Below are 20,697 nucleotides of genomic sequence, written 5' to 3'. Positions count from 1 at the left end.
GTTTTCTGGTATGCTTGTATTTTCCTTTTGTTAATTACATAATGAATCAATTTATTTTCTCCTCTTATTTAAATTAATTTTACTTGTCTTGTTTCTTTTGTTTCAATAGGGGTTTTCAGTTTTTATGTTTTTGTTTTTCTTTCTATTTTTCCCATTTTCCACTCAGTAAACACTGCAACATGCTAGAGCCAAAAGTTTAAGAAGCCCACTCTGGTTCTAGGCCAATTAAGTTATGAACAGCTGAACTGGATTTGTATAATCTGCAGAGTATCCTTCTGGGTTATTTTTTATTGAATTAGTGTATAAAAAAGGAAAAGAAATTAAAACCAGATAACAAAGAACAAAACAGACAGGAGAGAAATTCATTGGGGCTAGGATGTGTGAAGCACAGGGGTGCAGGTGAGCATAACAATAAAGATATATAAAGAGGTTTAAAATATAGATTTTTTGGAAACAAGAGTATTGATGGTTTAGGTCAGCCCTTTTCAAAAAATTATATTTTTTGTGTTTGTCTCTCTGTTAATTTTATCATTGACTAGTCCCTATTAAGTCAGAGTTCACATTATCCAGAAACCTTGGCATGGAAGGATTTGACAGGATTTGACATAAATGTTCACCTGATAAAAAATTATAGCTTTTCCCTTAACCAGTAACATGTGATGGTTCCCTCTTTGAAATTTCAGTAATACTCTCTGCCTCTTAAGTTACCTTATCTCTGCCACACAATGCAAAATAAAAGACCTAGTACGAATAGAAAAAAAAATTATATATATAGAGGTATATATATACTGTATATATATATATATATATATATATATATATATATATATATATATATATATATATATTGTGAAGGATTGCAGGCTTTCTACTCCGGCCCTCACCCCCAGGCCGCCAGGAGGAGCTCTCCCGACAGCATGAACGTGCCCCGAATTCCAGCAGGGCATCATGGACTCTGTAGTTTATATGCACAGCCCTGCTGGATACCATGGGGGCCTCCAGGAGTCGCTGTAGGGAGGTTGTTGGACTCTTATGTGCCCTATAACCCGGAGGTGCGTCATGATCACATGACAGGAAGAAACGACGTGCCTCCGGGGTAAAGAAGAGTTTTTATATGACCCGGAAGTGTTCCTAGTCACGTGGACAGAGAGGGCGAAACACTTCCAGATCAGGACTATAAAAGGACTATGGGAAATCCCAGATGGCGAGCTGAGCTGGGAGGAAGGGTGGCAAAGTGTCTGGGAGTGTGGAGGATTGATTATTGATTGTTTATTATTGAGTATTGTGGAGAGGAGGGTGCTTTGTGCACTGTATTGTCCAAATAAATATAATTATTGGACTTTTACCTGGTGTCTGGAGTCGAGTCTGAGGGTTCAAGGGGTCACGGAGACCTTAATCTGTCACAATATATATATATATACATACTGTATATATATATATACTAGGGGGCTTCACCCCCTGCTCGCTTCGCTCGCCAACCCCCGTGTTTGGTTTTCCAGATACACACTTTTAAGATTTTTTTTTCTTTGAATTGTTGCTATCTCATTAGTTTCACTTTTATTTCAGAACTTCTGTAAAAACAATATTTGTAATCTTGCGAGTCCCAATATGCTGAATCTTTTTAATGAGGTCAGGACAGGTTTCTCTGTTTGGAATTTCAGCACAGACAAAACGATCTACATCATCAGCAGTTAATAATTTTTTTTTACAAAGTAAAAAAGTAAGTAGAGTTCTGCATTGGACTCCTGTCTGTAAAGTCATGCTATTTTCCTCTCACAGTTCCAAAAGTACATGGGGTTACCAAGGTGATACCCCAGCTTTTGTCTAGGTTTTTGTACAAGGGCTAGACAGAACGTTTTTGACTCCTGGGGTAAATGTAGCTTTTTAAATAAGCAGACAGATAAATATATATACACTAACAAAGTAACCAATAAATGCATGTGCGGTAAACTCCATTTTTGAAATTCTCAAGATTCTTTATTTGTCACTTGCATAGTTATACAGGACAACACGCAGTGAAATGCATCCTGATCCGCTTATCAAAAACTGTGCAAAGTTAGAAGAATATCAGTTAGATTAACAAAAAGTCATAGATTGAAAGATAACAGTATAGTAGAACATAATGAATAAGTAAAGTTATGTGAATAAAGTAGAATTAAGTGTTAAGGTGCAATAGTGTAGTAATTATTGTGCAAAACCAAAGTTAGACTGGTACATAGTTAAATGAAGGCAGTTTGTTTGTTTGCGCTACTGCGATCTTTACTTTCTTTTTTTTATATTTTCTAATTTTCCTACTTTCAAATCCTTTAACTTTCTCCACATGTGTATAGCTCGGTTTTTTTTTTTTTTTGAGCCTTTCTAATTTCCCTGGTTTCATAGTCTCTAACCTGCTCTGCATGTGTTTAGCGCCAACGTTTGTAAACGTCTTTATGAAGTTCTACTTTATCATCTTACTCATTGTCTTTTAATTCTGAGCCGTACAGTACAATACATAGAACAGAATAAATCCTCAATACTTTATAAAAATAAAAATTCTAGAAGTACGGAGTAGAATTTCACATTAGATGATATCACATAATATGATTTGGATTTGTTTTAAGTCCTGGAGACCTCATTCATCAAGCTGCCTCCCCCATTTTGCTATTCCACATCTGAAATAGTGCTAATCCGATTAAAGGACCCCTCATTCCCACGTCCCCATTCATCAGGGATGACTTTACCTTAGGCAGGCAATCTACAATTTAAAGAGATTGTTATTTTCTTGTGAATTGTTACATATGCATAATTTTCACTTTTACTTTAAAAACTTTTGTAAAAACAATACTTGTTTCTTTATTTCCTGCCCCACGTGAGGTTACATCTCTTTCTTCCCAGACGTATACAGTAATACTGCTTGTGTTGTGAAGGGTGTTGCGGCTGAACATACGCTAAGGATATGCCTTTGGATCATTTGCTGTCTTTTTGCTGCTTGCTAGCTGCCTCTTCTGCCTGTCGCATGTCGTTGTTTTAAGAGCTGGGAGCACATGATGCTTGCCTGCCAAAAGCAATCCAACAACTTCTAGCTTAGAGGTCTGTTGACTTGTTTTAAATGATGGCTCACTGCCTGGTCTCGCGTGACTTTGTAAAAGCAATACCTGTCTTTTATTACTGGCCCCGGGCGTGGTTGAATTCATTCTTGCAGGATGTAGAGAAAAGCCAAGCAAAATGACACCTTTTATTGGGTAACTAAAAAGATTACAATATGCAAGCTTTCGAGGCAACTCAGGCCCCTTCTTCAGGCAAGATGTAAACTTTTGCTTGGCTTTTCTCTACATTCATAATGGCTAACACGGTACAACACCCTAGTATTGCAGGATGTATAATGCTGCTCACGTTTGGTTGGGGTAGCTGCTGTCGCGCTGCCCTTCGATCTTTTTAAATCCTGTATAGCCGCTGTTCTTTTTGCTACGGCCCTGGGACAATCTCTTGGCACCAAGTCTCATGTTTACGGTTCCCGCGAGACGCACCGTGGCAAGTCTCCTTGGTCTCGCGGGTCTTTAAAATGTCTTTCGAGATTATCACGTATTGTAGCCTTGCAGTTGCTTTCCATTCCAGGATTTTCTTTTATATATAGAGAGATATATCTCACACTACCGGTCAAACGTTTTAGAACACCTCCATTTTTTCAGTTTTTATGGAGATGCATGCAGCTTAATGTCTTAAGGTTACCTGAAATGAAGGATTTTAACAAATAAACAAATGCAAATAAAAAAATAAGTCAAGTAATCATTAAGTGTACAGAGTTTTATTCAAATTTTTGATTCATCAAAGTAGCCACCTTTTGCTGATAAAACAGTCAAACTGTGGTAACCCTTTTGATTCAGAATGCCAGTCAGTTTATTGAAGTCACCAACTTTGCCTCCAGCAGAAGAACCCCAGACAATCACACTTCCATCTTCCATGTTTGACAGTTGTTGTTTCTTACCCAGAGGAACCATCTTTTCACCAACTTGATGGCATACGAACTCCCTGCGTGATGGTATTTCAAGGCCCTATTTTGTCCATTAAGGAATGGCTTTCTTACTGTCACTCACCCTGTCAAGCCTGCAGCACAAGGTCTCCTCTTCATGATAGAAACTGAGACTTACTTTTTTAGACCACTGTTAAGCTGTGCTTGAAATTGTTGCGCTGTCAGGCACCTATCATGCAAGCTGGTGACCTTCAGAAACTTGACTTCTGATTGGGTTGTGACTTTGGGTCTGTCATATCTCTCCCTATTAGAGTTACTTCCAGTTTTCAGTTGCCTTTGAATTATGTATAAAACTGAACTCAATGACACTAGTTTTTTTTTGCAGTTTCTCTAAATGAAATGCCTACACTTTAAGGGTAATAATGCTCTGTCTCATTTAATGTGTTAATTACCATTTTCTTGCCATTATCACTGGAATTTACAACTTTCTACAGTTTAATATTCAGGGGTGCACATAACTTTTTAAGTGAGTTACTCAAGTGAGTACCATGGAGTTTGGTATGCAATTCAATTCAAAGAGCTTTATTGGCATGACCATTAACAGTTTTGCCAAAGATAAAAAATTTCTATAACAGATTTAACAGTAAGGTAAAGAATTAGGGTAAAAAATAAATACAGATACAACAACAATAATAATAAAATACCTGATCACTCTATACAGAGTAAGGTTTTAATAAATGCAACCTTCCTCACTGTCCTCCTTGCTGTCTACCTCACTGTCCTCTACTTCAGCTTCCTGCATGGTTGAATGTGATGCTGCAGATGCATCTCCCTCTCCTTGGTTAAGCCTCCGCTTAGTTGTCTCCATCCACAGGTCAACCGCTGATTTTGGGTCAAATGTCTCTGTGGTCTTCTTTGACTGGTGGATGTGCATTAGGGCCATGAGGCGAGCATGTGACAGACAAGATCTGTGCTTGTTTTTTATTATGTTAAGATTTGAGAATCCCCTCTCACAGGCTGCACTGCTCAAAGGCAGTGTAAGAGACAGTTTAACCAATCTGACAATGTTGGAGTAAAGATCTGGATTGCTTGTATTTATTATTTGGACCAAGTCATACACAGAGGATGCTGCCAAGTGTTTCCCTGTTTGCTTTAAGCGTATCCATTCTGTGATAGTTGTGTCTTTGTCAAGACTCAGTGTGGCTTCATAATTCTGAAGAATGGTACAAACTGTTGTGTTGCCAAAATGATGTAAATCTTGTATTTCCTGAGGCCAAGTTGAAGGATCAAATACTAAGAATGATCACATGACTTCAGTGAGTCATATCTGATTCCAAACTCCTCAATTAACCCCCTGAGTAAGTTTATCTTGTCCATGTCAGTATCAGCATTAGAAACAGTATATGCTCTGTAGTGGCCTTCAGCATCAAGCAAAAGTGTAAACTGTCCTATGGCCACTGTGAGTTCATCCTTACATTCTCCAATGCTCAGCTTTTCCTTCTGAAACACAATGGTTGTGGTGTTCAAAATCTTGCCAATGTCAATCACATTGCCCAGAAAACACTAAAATTGGTCTGTGCAGATATGCTGCAAGTCACTGTTATCACTCGTGGCCAGTTGCATTTTAATAGCTGGCAATAATCTTGATATTTTTAGCAGTGTGTCATGCCTCCATGCAGACCATCTGATATTATGAAATTTACCCAATTTCACAAAGGAGAACCCGTTCTCTTCACACAACTTCTTAAGCACAGCCGTATTTTTTGCTCCACCTTTTTGTAAATAAAACTGCAGCAGCTTGACCACGGAGCGCTTAATGGTCTCACAGTACGGAATGTTGCGATCAGCTGATTTTCCACAGTTTTCTAGTGTGTGTGCGGTGCACAGAATGTGCACAAGGGAGTCTCCTACTGCAGCCAGTTGCCGTAGTTTCGGAACAATGCCCTTGTATATACCGACGTTAACGGCAGCCCTGTCTGTGCACATGGCAACCAACTTTCTCTTCCAGTTGACCAAGCCTGCTTCCTGGAAAAGTTTAACGAGCCCATCTGTTACAGCCTGGGCAGATTGGTCAGCACCCAGTTCAATTAGGCCAAGGAACTCCGTGGTAAACTGCCCGATGTTGGACACAGACACAATGAAAACGATCTCATGCTCGGCTTTAATGATGTCTTCCGATCCATCAAAAATCAGTTCCCCAAAATTCAGCAGACTCCAACTTTGCTTTCAACTCCGCACTGATAGTGTGCGCGATGGTCTGCATTATCTATGTGGCTGCTTCACGTGAATGATATGCAGTTCCGACATATACTCCTAGCCGCTCTAGTAAAGGAATATCTTCAGCATAGGAAGATAGGGGACGAGCGTGTTTAGCTTTATGAAAGGCAAGGAAAAAATATTACACAGTGCTTGCCGTTGTTCTTCATTTACCTTTCTTCACCATCTAGCTAGAGGGTGAGTGGAAATTTCTTCCTGACTAGCTTGTTTATTATAAGTAGCTTGTACTACATTCATGTTCTCCGTGCTCTTTTCATGTTTGTCAAATAACGGATGACTGAAATTCTTTGAGCTTGTGTAAAATGCACTTGTTTTGTCTGCGATATGTGGATGTGAGCGGCACAACTTACACCACATTTCAGTGCGCTCATCATTAGCTTCAAGCCATGGCACATCTTGGAGCCACTTTCTAGAAAAAAAACTCTTTTTTTCTGTTCTGGCTCGGCTTGTTGTTTCTTTGCAGGTGGTGAAACACCAAAGTAGCTGCTTAATGTCTATTGTTTTTTAGACATATTGGCAACACAAGATAATCAAAACCAAAAAGAAAACATCATATATTAGCAACATGAGGTGTCGATGCTCTTTCTGACCGTCAGGTACGCACCGGCGCCGTAGGGACACAGATGACGTTACACATTTACAATTTTTGTCGCGTATGCATACCAGCATACCAGTTATGTGCACCCCTGTTAATATTGTCCAAGCAGTACTTCAAAGGGTGTAGTAACACAGTCTGTTCCAAGTCTGCTTTAAGATAGACAGAGGGTTTTCAAGTAATCAACAGAAGTTGGGACACCAGTGCAAATTGTTTGCTTCAGCTTGTGAGGCTTAATTTACTTTCATTGCTGCAAAACATCTGTAGGTTGTAACCTATTAGTTGTTCCCTGAAGAAGCCACATTTGTAATATTCTGATATTTCCCTTTTTTCAGTTTTGCTAACGTAAACTTAAATTTAAACATCTGGCAGTTTACTGCTTATCTTTTCAGCATTTTAGGTAGGGCTGTGTTTTGGCAAGAATTTGATATGATATGTATCTTAATACAGAGGTTACGATTCAATATATTGAAATATATTGTAATACTGTAAGCAAGTTGATATATTGCAATTTTTTAAACTCTAATTTAAGGAAAACTGTCATAGTATAAAGAACACACCACCATATGAGTACAATCTGAGTAAAACAAGTTTACTTTTTATGCTATCAGAACAGTGGGATCTGTAGCTGTATTTATCATAGTCCCTGTAACTTCAGAAATCCTAGCAATACCTTTTGTGCAATCTGAGCAAGGGAATTAACATGTTCCTATATCACTAAAAAATTAAAAGTGCTTGTACTTTTAGATCCTGCTTCAAGTTTTATAAAAAAAATGCATAACTTCATAGCACAGTAATCTGAACAAAGGAATTGATGTTTGTCTACAGTATATCAGTAAAAAATAAAAGTGCTTGCAGGATTCGTTCGGTAAACAAATTAAGAAAATTTAAAAAATCATAAACAGACAGTGTTACATAATGTATAAACAAAGAGTATATATAGTAAAATTCTACTTTAAAGGTTCACATTCTATTTTAGTGTGTAGGCCAGTTTTTAATGTTTCAATCTCGAGTAGTTAATAAAAGAAAATGCATTGTCCCTGTAACATCCAACATTATATAGCACTATATTTTCTGCAATCTGAAAAAAGGAATTACATCTGCCTGTATCAATGAAAATTAAAAGTGCTTGCAGGATTCCTAAAGAAATTATTAAACAAAGGTAAGCAAACACATATGCATTGATGGTGAACATTCTCAGATCCTTAATTTGCATTGCACATGTTATTATAATTTGTATGTATCTCAGTGCTTATTTTTTGATGTCAAGGTTTTTGTGGAGGAAGATGAGCTGGTCTATATGCCCAGCTTTCAGAACACTTCTCTGTGCAGTAATGATGTCTCCTGCAGTGGAGAAAACTCTTTCCTTGGAGACACTTGCACCACGAATGCAAAGGAAATGCTTTGCTACTCTGGATAACTTAGGGTCTTATGCTCATGTTCCTTCCACCAGTACGTCTCATTAATCTCTGCTTCTGAGAGAAAAAGTAGATCCTTAAACCTAGGATCAAGAGCTGATGCTATGCACAATGTCTCCCTCTCATTGGCATATCTCTTTCCCAGATATTGTGCTACTGCAGCCTTCTGAGTGTCATTCAGACTTTCGTCTGTACTCATGACAAGCTTGGCATAAAGTGGTGCCACAATAGACAGAGTGGGCATGCTCTCCTCTGACATTACATAGATAATTCATTGGCTTGAGTGCCTTGAGCACCTTGTCAGCACATGTGATATCAGCCTCGCTCAGTGTGAAGATATCCTTTTCACTCTGTTGAAAGAAGTGCTGTATATATGACTGGTTGTTGTTTTAAAAAATTTTCTATCATGTCATAAGTGCTGTTCCACCTAACAATGTCTGTGATTAACCTGTGGTAACTGGAGTAGATCTTGTTTGTGTTTCAGCGGGTGGCTGGCTATGGTGCTGCATCTGAAAAAGGTTGTAACACATCTGATCCTGCTGAGCAGACATTCCACTGCTGGCAATTTCACTGCTGAGGTGCTCTAATATATATATATATATATAATATATATATATATATATATATATATATATATATATATATATATATATATATATAAAAGGCAATTACAATGATGTTCGGAATATATAAAGTCATTCCTGAATACATAAAGTCAAAACTTGAATATATAAAGTCATCATCGGAATATATAAAGTCATTCCTGAATATATAAAGTCAGCATTGTAAAAACAATACTTGTCCTTTATTTCCGGCCCTGGGCATGGTTAAATCTCTTTCTCGCAGGACGTATAATGCTGCTCGCATTGTGAAGGGGCTGCGGCTGAACGCTTGCTAAGGAGATGCCATCGGATCATCTGCTGTCTTTCTGCTGTTGTTGTTGCGCTGCCCGTTCGATCATTGTAAAGCCTGTACAGCAGCTGTCCTTTTGCCACTTCGCATCGCTGCCGCTCGCGTTGTGAAGGGGGTTTAGGGTGCCTGAACGCACGCAAGGAGAAGCAGTCAGATCATCTGCTGGCTTTCTGCTGCTGGCGAGCTGCGTGTCTTGCTTGTTGCTTGTCGTTTTTTTTAAAGCTGGGAGCAAGTTAAAGTGTCTCTCGTGGGACTTCAGATTGTCTTCCAAGAAGATCACATCTCATCTCCCTCCCAAAGATTTTTTTTTAAATAGAAAGAAAGATATATACATATATACTGTATAAATACAGTATATGTAGTGATGGAAACCCGGGCATCAGTAAGTCCAAACCCTGACATGAACACAGAGGCACAGTCCCGGGTTCAAATAAAAGTTGTTAATTAACCAACTTTCCTCAAAATATGTCACAATAAGAACAAAATACAGTTTTCTCTCTCTACTATAATTCTCTCGCCACCACACTGCCTTCCACCAATCAAGAGTTGAGTCTCTACCTCCTTGCTCCGACTCCTCTGGATAAGGGAGTGTGGTCCCTTTTATTACTTCCGGTGCCAGGGCGATTGCCTGATGGAAGCACTTCCAGGTCATACAGAAGTCCATTATAACAGGGAGCTTGTCTCCCTGTAGCACCCTCTCGTGGCACCCAGTGACTCTGGCAGGGCTGCCCTGCTGGACTACATTTCCCGGCATGCCCTGCTGACTTCCCACTGGGCACAGATATCTGGGACTGCTGCCATCTAGCGTGCTGGGGGAATAAAAACTCCCCAGTGATATCTTTTCTATTACATGTGCTGTCCGTCCATCTTTTCGTATCTTTCCTTCCGGTTCTGCTTCTTGTTTCCTTCCCGGCCGGGATGCCCGTCCAGCCCATGTGGCATCTACAATATATATATATATATATATATATATATATATATATATATATATATATATATATATACAGTGGTGTGAAAAACTATTTGCCCCCTTCCTGATTTCTTATTCTTTTGCATGTTTGTCACACAAAATGTTTCTGATCATCAAACACATTTAACCATTAGTCAAATATAACACAAGTAAACACAAAATGCAGTTTGTAAATGGTGGTTTTTATTATTTAGGGAGAAAAAAAAATCCAAACCTACATGGCCCTGTGTGAAAAAGTAATTGCCCCCTGAACCTAACTGGTTGGGCCACCCTTAGCAGCAATAACTGCAATCAAGCGTTTGCGATAACTTGCAATGAGTCTTTTACAGCGCTCTGGAGGAATTTTGGCCCATTCATCTTTGCAAAATTGTTGTAATTCAGCTTTATTTGAGGGTTTTCTAGCATGAACCGCCTTTTTAAGGTCATGCCATAGCATCTCAATTGGATTCAGGTCAGGACTTTGACTAGGCCACTCCAAAGTCTTCATTTTGTTTTTCTTCAGCCATTCAGAGGTGGATTTGCTGGTGTGTTTTGGGTCATTGTCCTGTCGCAGCACCCAAGATCGCTTCAGCTTGAGTTGACGAACAGATGGCCGGACATTCTCCTTCAGGATTTTTTTTGGTAGACAGTAGAATTCATGGTTCCATCTATCACAGCAAGCCTTCCAGGTCCTGAAGCAGCAAAACAACCCCAGACCATCACACTACCACCACCATATTTTACTGTTGGTATGATGTTCTTTTTCTGAAATGCTGTGTTCCTTTTACGCCAGATGTAACGGGACATTTGCCTTCCAAAAAGTTCAACTTTTGACTCATCAGTCCACAAGGTATTTTCCCAAAAGTCTTGGCAATCATTGAGATGTTTCTTAGCAAAATTGAGACGAGCCCTAATGTTCTTTTTGCTTAACAGTGGTTTGCGTCTTGGAAATCTGCCATGCAGGCCATTTTTGCCCACTCTCTTTCTTATGGTGGAGTCGTGAACACTGACCTTAATTGAGGCAAGTGAGGCCTGCAGTTCTTTAGACGTTGTCTTGGGGTCTTTTGTGACCTCTCGGATGAGTCGTCTCTGCGCTCTTGGGGTAATTTTGGTCGGCCGGCCACTCCTGGGAAGGTTCACCACTGTTCCATGTTTTTGCCATTTGTGGATAATGGCTCTCACTGTGGTTTGCTGGAGTCCCAAAGCTTTAGAAATGGCTTTATAACCTTTACCAGACTGATAGATCTCAATTGCTTCTGTTCTCATTTGTTCCTGAATTTCTTTGGATCTTGGCATGATGTCTAGCTTTTGAGGTGCTTTTGGTCTACTTCTCTGTGTCAGGCAGCTCCTATTTAAGTGATTTCTTGATTGAAACAGGTGTGGCAGTAATCAGGCCTGGGGGTGGCTACGGAAATTGAACTCAGGTGTGATACACCACAGTTAGGTTATTTTTTAACAAGGGGGCAATTACTTTTTCACACAGGGCCATGTAGGTTTGGATTTTTTTTCTCCCTAAATAATAAAAGCCATCATTTAAAAACTGCATTTTGTGTTTACTTGTGTTATATTTGACTAATGGTTAAATGTGTTTGATGATCAGAAACATTTTGTGTGACAAACATGCAAAAGAATAAGAAATCAGGAAGGGGGCAAATAGTTTTTCACACCACTGTATATATATATATTTTTTTTTTTTTTTTAAGAAAAAGGCGCTATACAGTGCTCGACCCGACACAGATTCACACGTTAGGCATGGGTAAAATAAATAAACTTTTTATTATTCTTCAGCTGGAGGGCACATCTTCCCCGTAATCCCTCCAGCCACAACACAGTCCCAAGCACAGTACAGTTAAACACCACAAAAACACACTTTGTCTTCCTCCACCACTCCTCCTCAGCAACCTTGTCCTCTTCCTCCTGATTCTGACCGCTGAGTGGTGGTTGCTGGTTCCCTTTTATTGGGAACCCAGAAGTGCTCCAGGTGGTTGATTGCCGACATCCGGCTGCACTTCCGGGTAAGGCGAAACCAGTGCCCAAAAGGGGCCAGCAGCTCCTGTTGCAGCACCCCCTGGCGGTGCCTGTGGAACCCCACAGAGCTGCACAGAAGTCCAACCCCCATGAAGCCCTGGAGGAGTCTGAGGCACCTCTGCAACCCAGGGAGGCTGCCATCTAGCGTCCAGGGGGAGATACTGGGCTTCCCACCCTTGTCCCCCTGGCAGATGTGGTGAAGGGGCATCCCGGCCAGGCATGGGCCCCGACCATCCATCACAATATATTGTAACAAAAGGCGCTATATGGGTGCCGACCCGACACAGACAGACACGGGAGGCACACTTATAAAAGAAATAAACTTTTATTTTCTTCATCAGAGGGCTATGTCTTCCCTGTACCCACAGACACAACACAGTCCCACACTAAGCTCAAACTCAAATAACACCAATCAAATCTCTTATCTCCTCCACTCCTCTCCGGCAAGCTTAGTCCCTCTCCTCCCGACTCTGGCTCTTGGAGTAGTGTCTGCTGGTTCCTTATATAGGTCACCCGGAAGTGCTCCAGGTGCTCGTTGACCAACTTCAAGGTGTGGTCGGAAGAACCGTCCACACAGGCTCAGGGACAATTGCAGTACATTCTGGCGGCACCCCCGGATCCCAACAGGGCTATAATGAGCTGCAATTCCCATGAAGCCCTGCGGGAGTCCAAGGTATCGATGCCATCCAGGGGGTTTGCCATCAAGCGTTGAAGGGGAGGTGATGCTCTGTCTGCACTTGCTCCCTTGGTCCTTCCAAGGCAGAGGCGTCGTGACCCTGTGTTCGGATTCAGCGGGTTGGAAAATGGATGGATGGATGGATGGATGGATGGATATATATATATATATATACACACACATACATATTGTCAGTGCTGCATGGGTTGGACGGGCATCCCGGGCAGAGGAGGAAATGGTTCCTTACCCGGACGGGAGGCTTCAAGCAGGCACATAGGTGTCCTGGCCAGGAAAGAGGAAGGAACTCATGAGGCACCCATTGGCACAAATTTGGGAACAAGCAGGGAACGCTGAAAGATGTAGTCTGGAAACACAGCCCTGCTGGGGTCCATGGGTGCTGCAAGGGGGCGCAGTAGGGAGATGCTCTCTGCAATTTATGGGACTTCCATGTGACCCGGAAGTACTTCCATCAGGCAGTTGGCCCTGGCAGTGGAAGTACTCCTGGGTCCATAATAAAACAGGCTGCACTCACTTATCCAGGTGCATCGGAGCTGGGAGGACGTGGAGCAACACTCGACTGGAGGAGGGCTGTGCGGTGATGAGAGGAATTGTGATTTGTAGAGAGAGAGTGAGAGATATTACTTGCGTTTTGCTTGTGCTTACAACTGTGTGGAATAAATCATCCAGTATTTGAACCCGGGACCGTGCTGGTGTGATTTTGTTGGGGTTTGGGGCTCCCTGATGGCCTGGTTTCACTATATTTATTTATTTATTTTGGTAAACCAAACCATGACATATTCTCTGTTAGTCTATTTGGGGTCTTTCAGCACACCTCTGTAAAAGTGGTGATCACAAAGAAGCCAGTAAAATCTACTGGCCAATATCCAAATCTCAGTCTTATAAAAATCATTTAGCATCCATCCATCCATCCATTTTCCAGCCCGCTGAATCCGAACACAGGGTCATGGGGGTCTGCTGGAGCCAATCCCAGCCAACACAGGGCACAAGGCAGGAACCAATCCCGGGCAGGGTGCCAACCCACCGCAGGACACACACACACACACACACCCACACACCAAGCACATACTAGGGCCAATTTAGAATCGCCAATCCACCTAACCTGCATGTCTTTGGACTGTGGGAGGAAACCCACGCAGACACGGGGAGAACATGCAAACTCCACACAGGGAGGACCTGGGAAGCGAACCCAGGTCTCCCAACTGCGAGGCAGCAGCGCTACCCACTGTGCCACTGTGCCACCCATCATTTAGCATTCATTGTTTAATAGTATTCATTCTCTAATGCTGTCTCAAGTTATCTATCCTTGAAACTTCTTTGTCCACATACAAATCCAAATTTATGACTTAACCTGTTGTTCTAAGTTTGTCCCAAAACACCTATTTTTATCATTCACTTTATCCTTGCACCCACCATCAGACTAGCTTATTCAGAGTTACGGCTGGCCAGAGTTTATCCCAGCTGTGTTGTGTAAAAGGTGTGAAGTCAGATTCATTCTAATAAATAATGGAACTAATTTGGAGATGTATAACACAGAGAAGGAATCTTACTCTTAACGGCAGATCCAGAGGTGTCTACACAGACAACGGTTGGTACACTAAGATCCTAATGACATGGAAAAACAAAAACTTGTGGTCAGTAAACAAACACTGGCTGAAGCTTTCTTTCTCTTTTGCTTTTTTTAAAATATTGGTAACAAAGCTAAATATACAATCTTGCATATGTTACTGGGCTGCATGCAGTTATGTTTTGGTAATTCTTGTTTCACTGCATTGAAACATATAACTAGTTCACTCTATAGTGAAGGAATATTTTTAAAGTTTCTTTTAACATATCCCCTTGATGTGTGCAATTTTCAAGCAAAACATTTAACTCAATTCAAAATACTTACGAATGTGGTCAGAGTGACTTATGCAGGCCATGGTGCTGTTCTGTATCTTGTTCCACAGTTTCTGTATTTTTGTTTGCAACACCATGCAAGTGTTTTAGAGCAAATACAGATCTAAAAGTTCAAATAGATAGATCATAGTGATTGATTGTGACTTTGTAGAAATTACAACAAAAACAAAAGGTTGTATTTCCATAACTGCGTAATCAATTTATAAATTGTTGCATGGAAAATTCCATAACACCCCATAATAAAGGAGAGTGAGCACGGCACACTTCTTACATATGGGCCTTTGTTGCTTGTGTACACCCAATGTAAATCTTTATTCTTTTGTAATGTGTAGTGAACATCATGTACTCTTTGAACTGGGATATAATGATAATGAGTTTTTCAGAGGGCTCCAGTCAGGGTTGCTTGTCCATTTCATGTTTTTGTTTGTTTTTACATTACATACTCCATTTATTCCTTTCTGTCTTAATGGGTAATTTTTTTCTTCCTTTTGAACATTCTTTATTTTTGAAGAAAACACCAAATACTTGGAATTAAAGTTTTAGGCTTGTCTGACTGCATTTTATGTTAGTTTTTGACAAATTAGGTTGTTTGATAAACAGAATAAGGCTCTTCTTTTTCACTCCCTGGTATGGAGCATGGCCTGTTCCTTCCTTAAGCATTTTATCTGAGGGGATTTTATCTCACCTGTAATTGCATTTATAAGCATCATTAATGTATCCTGTATTGTGCCACACAGTCTTCTGTTCTGTGAGTTATATTTATTAGCTGTTTGGTCAAATTATAGAGCTGCAAGCATATATGCCATAGAAGCAGAGTCAACATAACTTTCCATCGTCCTAGAAGCAAATTCCTGAGGCAGCTGTGAGTGATACTCCCACATAGATTAAAGAATATATGACTGTTTGTACGTGTCTGCCAGTGCTTTTATTAACAGAATACTTAAAAATGATTAGGGGGGACAGACTTGGAAACTGATTCAGGAAATTCAGCATACATAGTTATTTCTTTTTTCTATAGCATTTATCCTGCATTTGCTTTATGAAGTAGTGCACAGAATTAAAGTTCATAGCCTTCAGCAAGGTTTTAATGAAGAAGTCAGACTCGTGCAAACCAGTCTGATTTTTTCCATGTGCAGGTTTCCTAGAATTCTTTAGATTTAATAATCTCTAAAGAAATAAGCAGCAGGAAGAATGGCCAATTTAGTGAAAGGGATTTATGTGTGGAAAGCATATTAATACGTTACCTGTGATTAAACGTGGCATTTTCTTTTGGGGCTTTTGCCTATTACAGAGTAGTGTGTAGCTAAGTCCATCAGGTGGCGATGTTTCCTAAATGTTTGCTGTCATTGTTCCAATCTTTTAAATATTGTGCAGTGAGAGCCTCATTTTATATAGGTCCTGTAATTTGGCCTTTATTTATTTACATATATCTTCTCATCTTATTCATGAGATCCAAAGAAAGATTAATAACTTGACATCTGGAATAATCCTTGTGACTTAAATCTAAGACATAGTCATAGCTGCGTTCAAATGAGACCTGCTGATTTAAACATTAGGGACAGTCATATTCAGAAAGGCAAGTCAGGTCTAGATAGGATTAACGACAGTGCAGGATGTCATCATGGCAAAATATTTTCCTTTTCAATTTTTATGATGTTATTGTGCAGAAATCCATCAATCATTTTAAAGCTTTGTCAGGATTATTAAATTGCAGTGTAATTTTAAGCCTTTGAGTGTTGGATCACTCTGTTCAAATCTTACTTGGCACAGAGTATGGAATACAGTTGACCACCAAGTACAAATTAAAATAAAAAAGTGACAGTAAAAATCCTTAAAGAGCTCAAAGCTTCCCTGCTTAGCATGCAATAGTAAATCAAATATATGATAAGACGCCATCTTTAGCTTTGTCGAGGCGTTACTTTAAATGATCCACAGTATTGTATGACACTGTTTACTCAACTGTAGTTCACTAGCTTACAGAATGAACATTTTTAAGGTGCTTATTTAGAGAAAGGATGTCTCTGACTAAATTCTTCAGTTAAAATGCTTTGCAAAAACAACTGCTATTATCAAAACACTTTCTTATAATTTATATAATGATCATATAAAATGTATGTAATGATTACATCTGTTCCTCATTAGCATGGGGATGTGAGTACCTCCCTGAATAGGCTACTGAAGAGTAAACATACACGCAACCTAACTAGGTGAGTTAAGGAAAAAATCAAGATGGGAGCAGCGCCATTATTATGTCACTACTGGCTCTCAGGTCAAATGCTCTCAAAACAATTCATGCTTGTTTTTGTTGGCAGTGTCAAAAATGCCTTCTTTAATCATATGTAAAGGACAGCACACCTGGGCAGAAGTCCCAGCCGGGATGGGGCAAGGTTCTTTACCTGGACGGGAGGCCAGCTCATCGGAAGTCCAAGCCTTGTCTTAGCCAGGAAGATGGCATAAGATGCCAGTTTGGAACAGGGTACACTGGTGTCCTGGAAGGGTTAGATCGAGGAACAATACCTGGACAGGAGACGAGTGTGACTAGGGGAGACAATAGGTCAGGGCTGTATGCTCCTCCGATAATCCCTGAATCCCTTGGTGGCATTACCTGTGTGGACACCCACAAGACATCCTGGGAACTGTAGTCCCATGGGCAGCCTTGTTGGGTTCCAGAGGTGCTGCCAGAGGGTGATGTGAAGATTTGTGATCCCTACTCTTGGGGACTTCTGCTCGACCCAGGCTATGCCCAAGCACTGGAAGTACTCCATGGTCTAAGATTAAAGAAACCGCTCAACCTCATCCAGGCTAGTCAGAGTCGAGAGAGGAGCTGTGCAGAACACACCTGGGAGGAGTGGACAAATAAGAGATAGGGGAGCGAGAGAGGAGAAGAGAATATTTGTGGATACACAACGTGTAAGAACCTTGGTGTGAGGTACTTGAGTTAATAAACCTGTTTTATTTGAACCTGGGACTTTTGTAGTTGTGGTTGTGTTTGGTGTTTGGAGTGCTGCACACCCCCCTACAGGTCACACATATTTTAACTGACATTCTTAAATCTGTATTTAGGGAAGAACAATCAAAAAATGAATAAATCTGTGTCAGTTAGTAACAGGAGTCAATAAGCAGCAAAAGTATAAGTTTTTATTTACATGCTTTTGTAACCCAGTTAGATATGATCGCCCGCATTGACTTTCTGGTGTTAGATGTGGTTCAAGCCACATTTTTCAGCTTTGCAATAAAAATCAGTCATTCTTGGCATAATAATGGTCAGTGTTTTATAAAATTGGGGAAAAGATACATGTAATGAAATGGTTTAATTAAGTGGAAAGTATGTCTGCTTGGGTAGTTAACTTAAAAATAAAATTGTATTCATTTTTTATTATAGACAACCAATTTAGCCCAGTATGAAACAGACCACGATTCAACATGGGGCACACGAGGTACAAATTTTCATTTGTCATATAGAAGCAAAAGTGTAATGAAATATTAAGGTGTTTATTATCTGGTTTAAAAACCAAGCTTTAATATTGTCTAGAGTATTAATTTTTTGTATACTTATTAATTTATAATTCAAAACAGAATATATGCTCAGAATTTCCATATAAATGTGTTATTAACTTACGCATTAGTACAGGTCAGTTGCAAACAGAGCAGCACAGCAAAAAAAAAAAAAGTCTAAAATAATCTGTTCCTGTTTATTTTTATTGTTGATATAATGCCAGTATATGAGCTCCTGCAATACATGACCTGTACCCAAAGAGCACACCTAACATAATCGACTGTAATCTGCTTAATCCAAATCTGCGTCGCAGGGAACCAAACAACTGGTATCTTAAATTATGACAATCAATGGATAAAATACATTTCAAGTGATAAGCAACCACTTACTAGTTATACTGTATATACAAACCACCCTGGTAGTGATTTTATTGCCTTTCTTTAGAGCAGCAACTCTGTTCAATATTCTGGTTTGTTAGATAATTTCATTTTACAAATGCAACATGAACAAAAGTTTCTTTGCTGCCCATGGTTTCGTTTTACCCACCATCCTCAAATAATTTGTATCCATTGTGGCCCCAGAGCCAGGACCCAGCAAAAGATTATAAACCTGCTGTCTGGGAACTACAAACCAGGCAGATTTCCGGAATTAAAGGTGCCTACAGCCTTGAGACACTCTTATCACTATTTTGTTAACCTTTGTTAGCAAACTACACCACTAGGGAAGTGCTTCCTGTGATAACAATTGATGTATCATGGTTTAGTAAGTAAGCTAAAACAGATATTAAGAAAGCTTCTCAAGCCATGACTCAATAGGTAAATACTACCAGAAGTGAATTATACTTGCTGTATAGATAGATAGATAGATAGATAGATAGATAGATACTTTATTAATCCCCAAGGGGAAATTCACATACTCCAGCAGCTGCATACTGATAAAAACAATATTAATTAAAGAGTGATAAAAAATGCAGTGCAAGTTAAAAAAAATGCAGTGGAGGTGGAGAGTGCAAGGCAGGTATAACAGACAATAACTTTGAATAATGTTAACGTTTACCCCCCCGTGGAATTGAAGAGTCACATAGTGTGAGGGAGGAACGATCCCCTCAGTCTGTCAGTGGAGCAGGACAGTGACAGCAGTCTGTCGCTGAAGCTGCTCCTCTGTCTGGAGATGACACTGTTTAGTGGATGCAGTGGATTCTCCATGATTGACAGGAGCCTGCTCAGCGCCCGTCGCTCTGCCACGGATGTCAAACTGTCCAGCTCCATGCCTACAATAGAGCCTGCCTTCCTCACCAGTATGTCCAGGCATGAGGCGTCCCTCTTCTTTATGCTTCCTCCCCAGCACACCACTGCATAGAAGAGGGTACTCGCCACAACCGTCTGATAGAACATCTGCAGCATCTTATTGCAGATGTTGAAGGACGCCAGCCTTCTAAGTAATATAGTCGGCTCTGTCCTCTCATGCACAGAGCATTGGTATTGGCAGTCCAGTCCAATTTATCATCCAGTAGCACTCCCAGGTATTTAGGTCTACACCTTCTGCACACAGTCACCTCTGACGATCATGGAGTCCATGAGGGGCCTGGGCCTCCTAAAATCCACCACCAGCTCTTTGGTTTTGCTGGTGTTCAGGTGTAGATGGTTTGAGTCACACCATTTAACAAAGTCCTTGATTAGGTTCCTATACTCCTCCTCCTGCCCACTCCTGATGCAGCCCACGATAGCAGTGCCATCAGCAAACTTTTGCATGTGGCAGGACTCTGAGTTGTATTGGAAGTCCGATGTATATAAGCTGAACAGGACCGGAGAAAGCACAGTCTCCACAATGTCAGACCTGCAGTTCCCGAGACGCACATACTGAGGTCTGTCTGTAAGATAGTTCACGATCCATGCCACCAGGTATGAATCTACTCCCATCTCTGTCAGCTTGTCACTAAGGAGCAGAGGTTGGATGGTGTTGAAGGCACTAGAGAAGTCCAGAAACATAATTCTTACTGCACCACTGCCTCTGTCCAAGTGGGACAGGAATCAGTGTAGCATGTAGATGATGGCATCCTCCGCTCCCACCTTCTCCTGGTATGCACCACAAAAACAGCAAATGCATAAAAAGAATAAGGACAAGTAAAATGTTAATTATAAAAAAAGTTATCTCTTTCTTTTTTCTGTAGTTATTTCACCCAGAGAATTGTAACTCCTGAGCTATAAAATTTAGAAGGTATTGTGTCACTACCGGGCAGTAGAGGAAATGATCATGGACTATTTAAAAACTTTAGCCATAATGTATCTTCATTGTGTTAAGCAATCTAGAACTAGAAAGGGGAAATGTATAAATGCAAAGGACACAAGCACTGAATCATTTGTTATTGTATTTAGACATTTAAGGATAAGCCTTAAAACTTTATAAACACCTGTTTGTTTATAATAACTTAACAATGTCTAACTGTTATTAGTTTGATATGTGTACATCTTCTTACTGTC

At 40.3% G+C, this 20,697-nt stretch overlaps 1 protein-coding gene across 15 annotated transcripts in view; it reads left to right on the top strand.

The window, feature by feature from the left end:
* ablim2 (actin binding LIM protein family, member 2) overlaps positions 1 to 20,697 on the top strand; it is a 209,424-nt gene that overhangs the window by 147,204 nt on the left and 41,523 nt on the right. For all 15 annotated transcript variants that reach the window (XR_007934938.1, XR_007934939.1, XR_007934936.1 and 12 more), the window contains one exon: positions 18,104 to 18,158. Coding sequence is in view for 1 of the 15 variants with exons in the window: in XM_028801896.2 (XP_028657729.1) it covers positions 18,104 to 18,158 (55 nt within the window). In the remaining 14 variants the exon portion in view is untranslated. The remainder of the gene's footprint in view (positions 1 to 18,103; positions 18,159 to 20,697) is intronic.

The sequence above is a fragment of the Erpetoichthys calabaricus genome, chromosome 5 (genome assembly GCF_900747795.2).
Source record: "Erpetoichthys calabaricus chromosome 5, fErpCal1.3, whole genome shotgun sequence".
In the NCBI taxonomy this organism is placed as follows: domain Eukaryota; kingdom Metazoa; phylum Chordata; class Cladistia; order Polypteriformes; family Polypteridae; genus Erpetoichthys; species Erpetoichthys calabaricus.
Note: the sequence above shows the minus strand (reverse complement) of the source record. Positions and strands in the feature narration are given on the sequence as shown.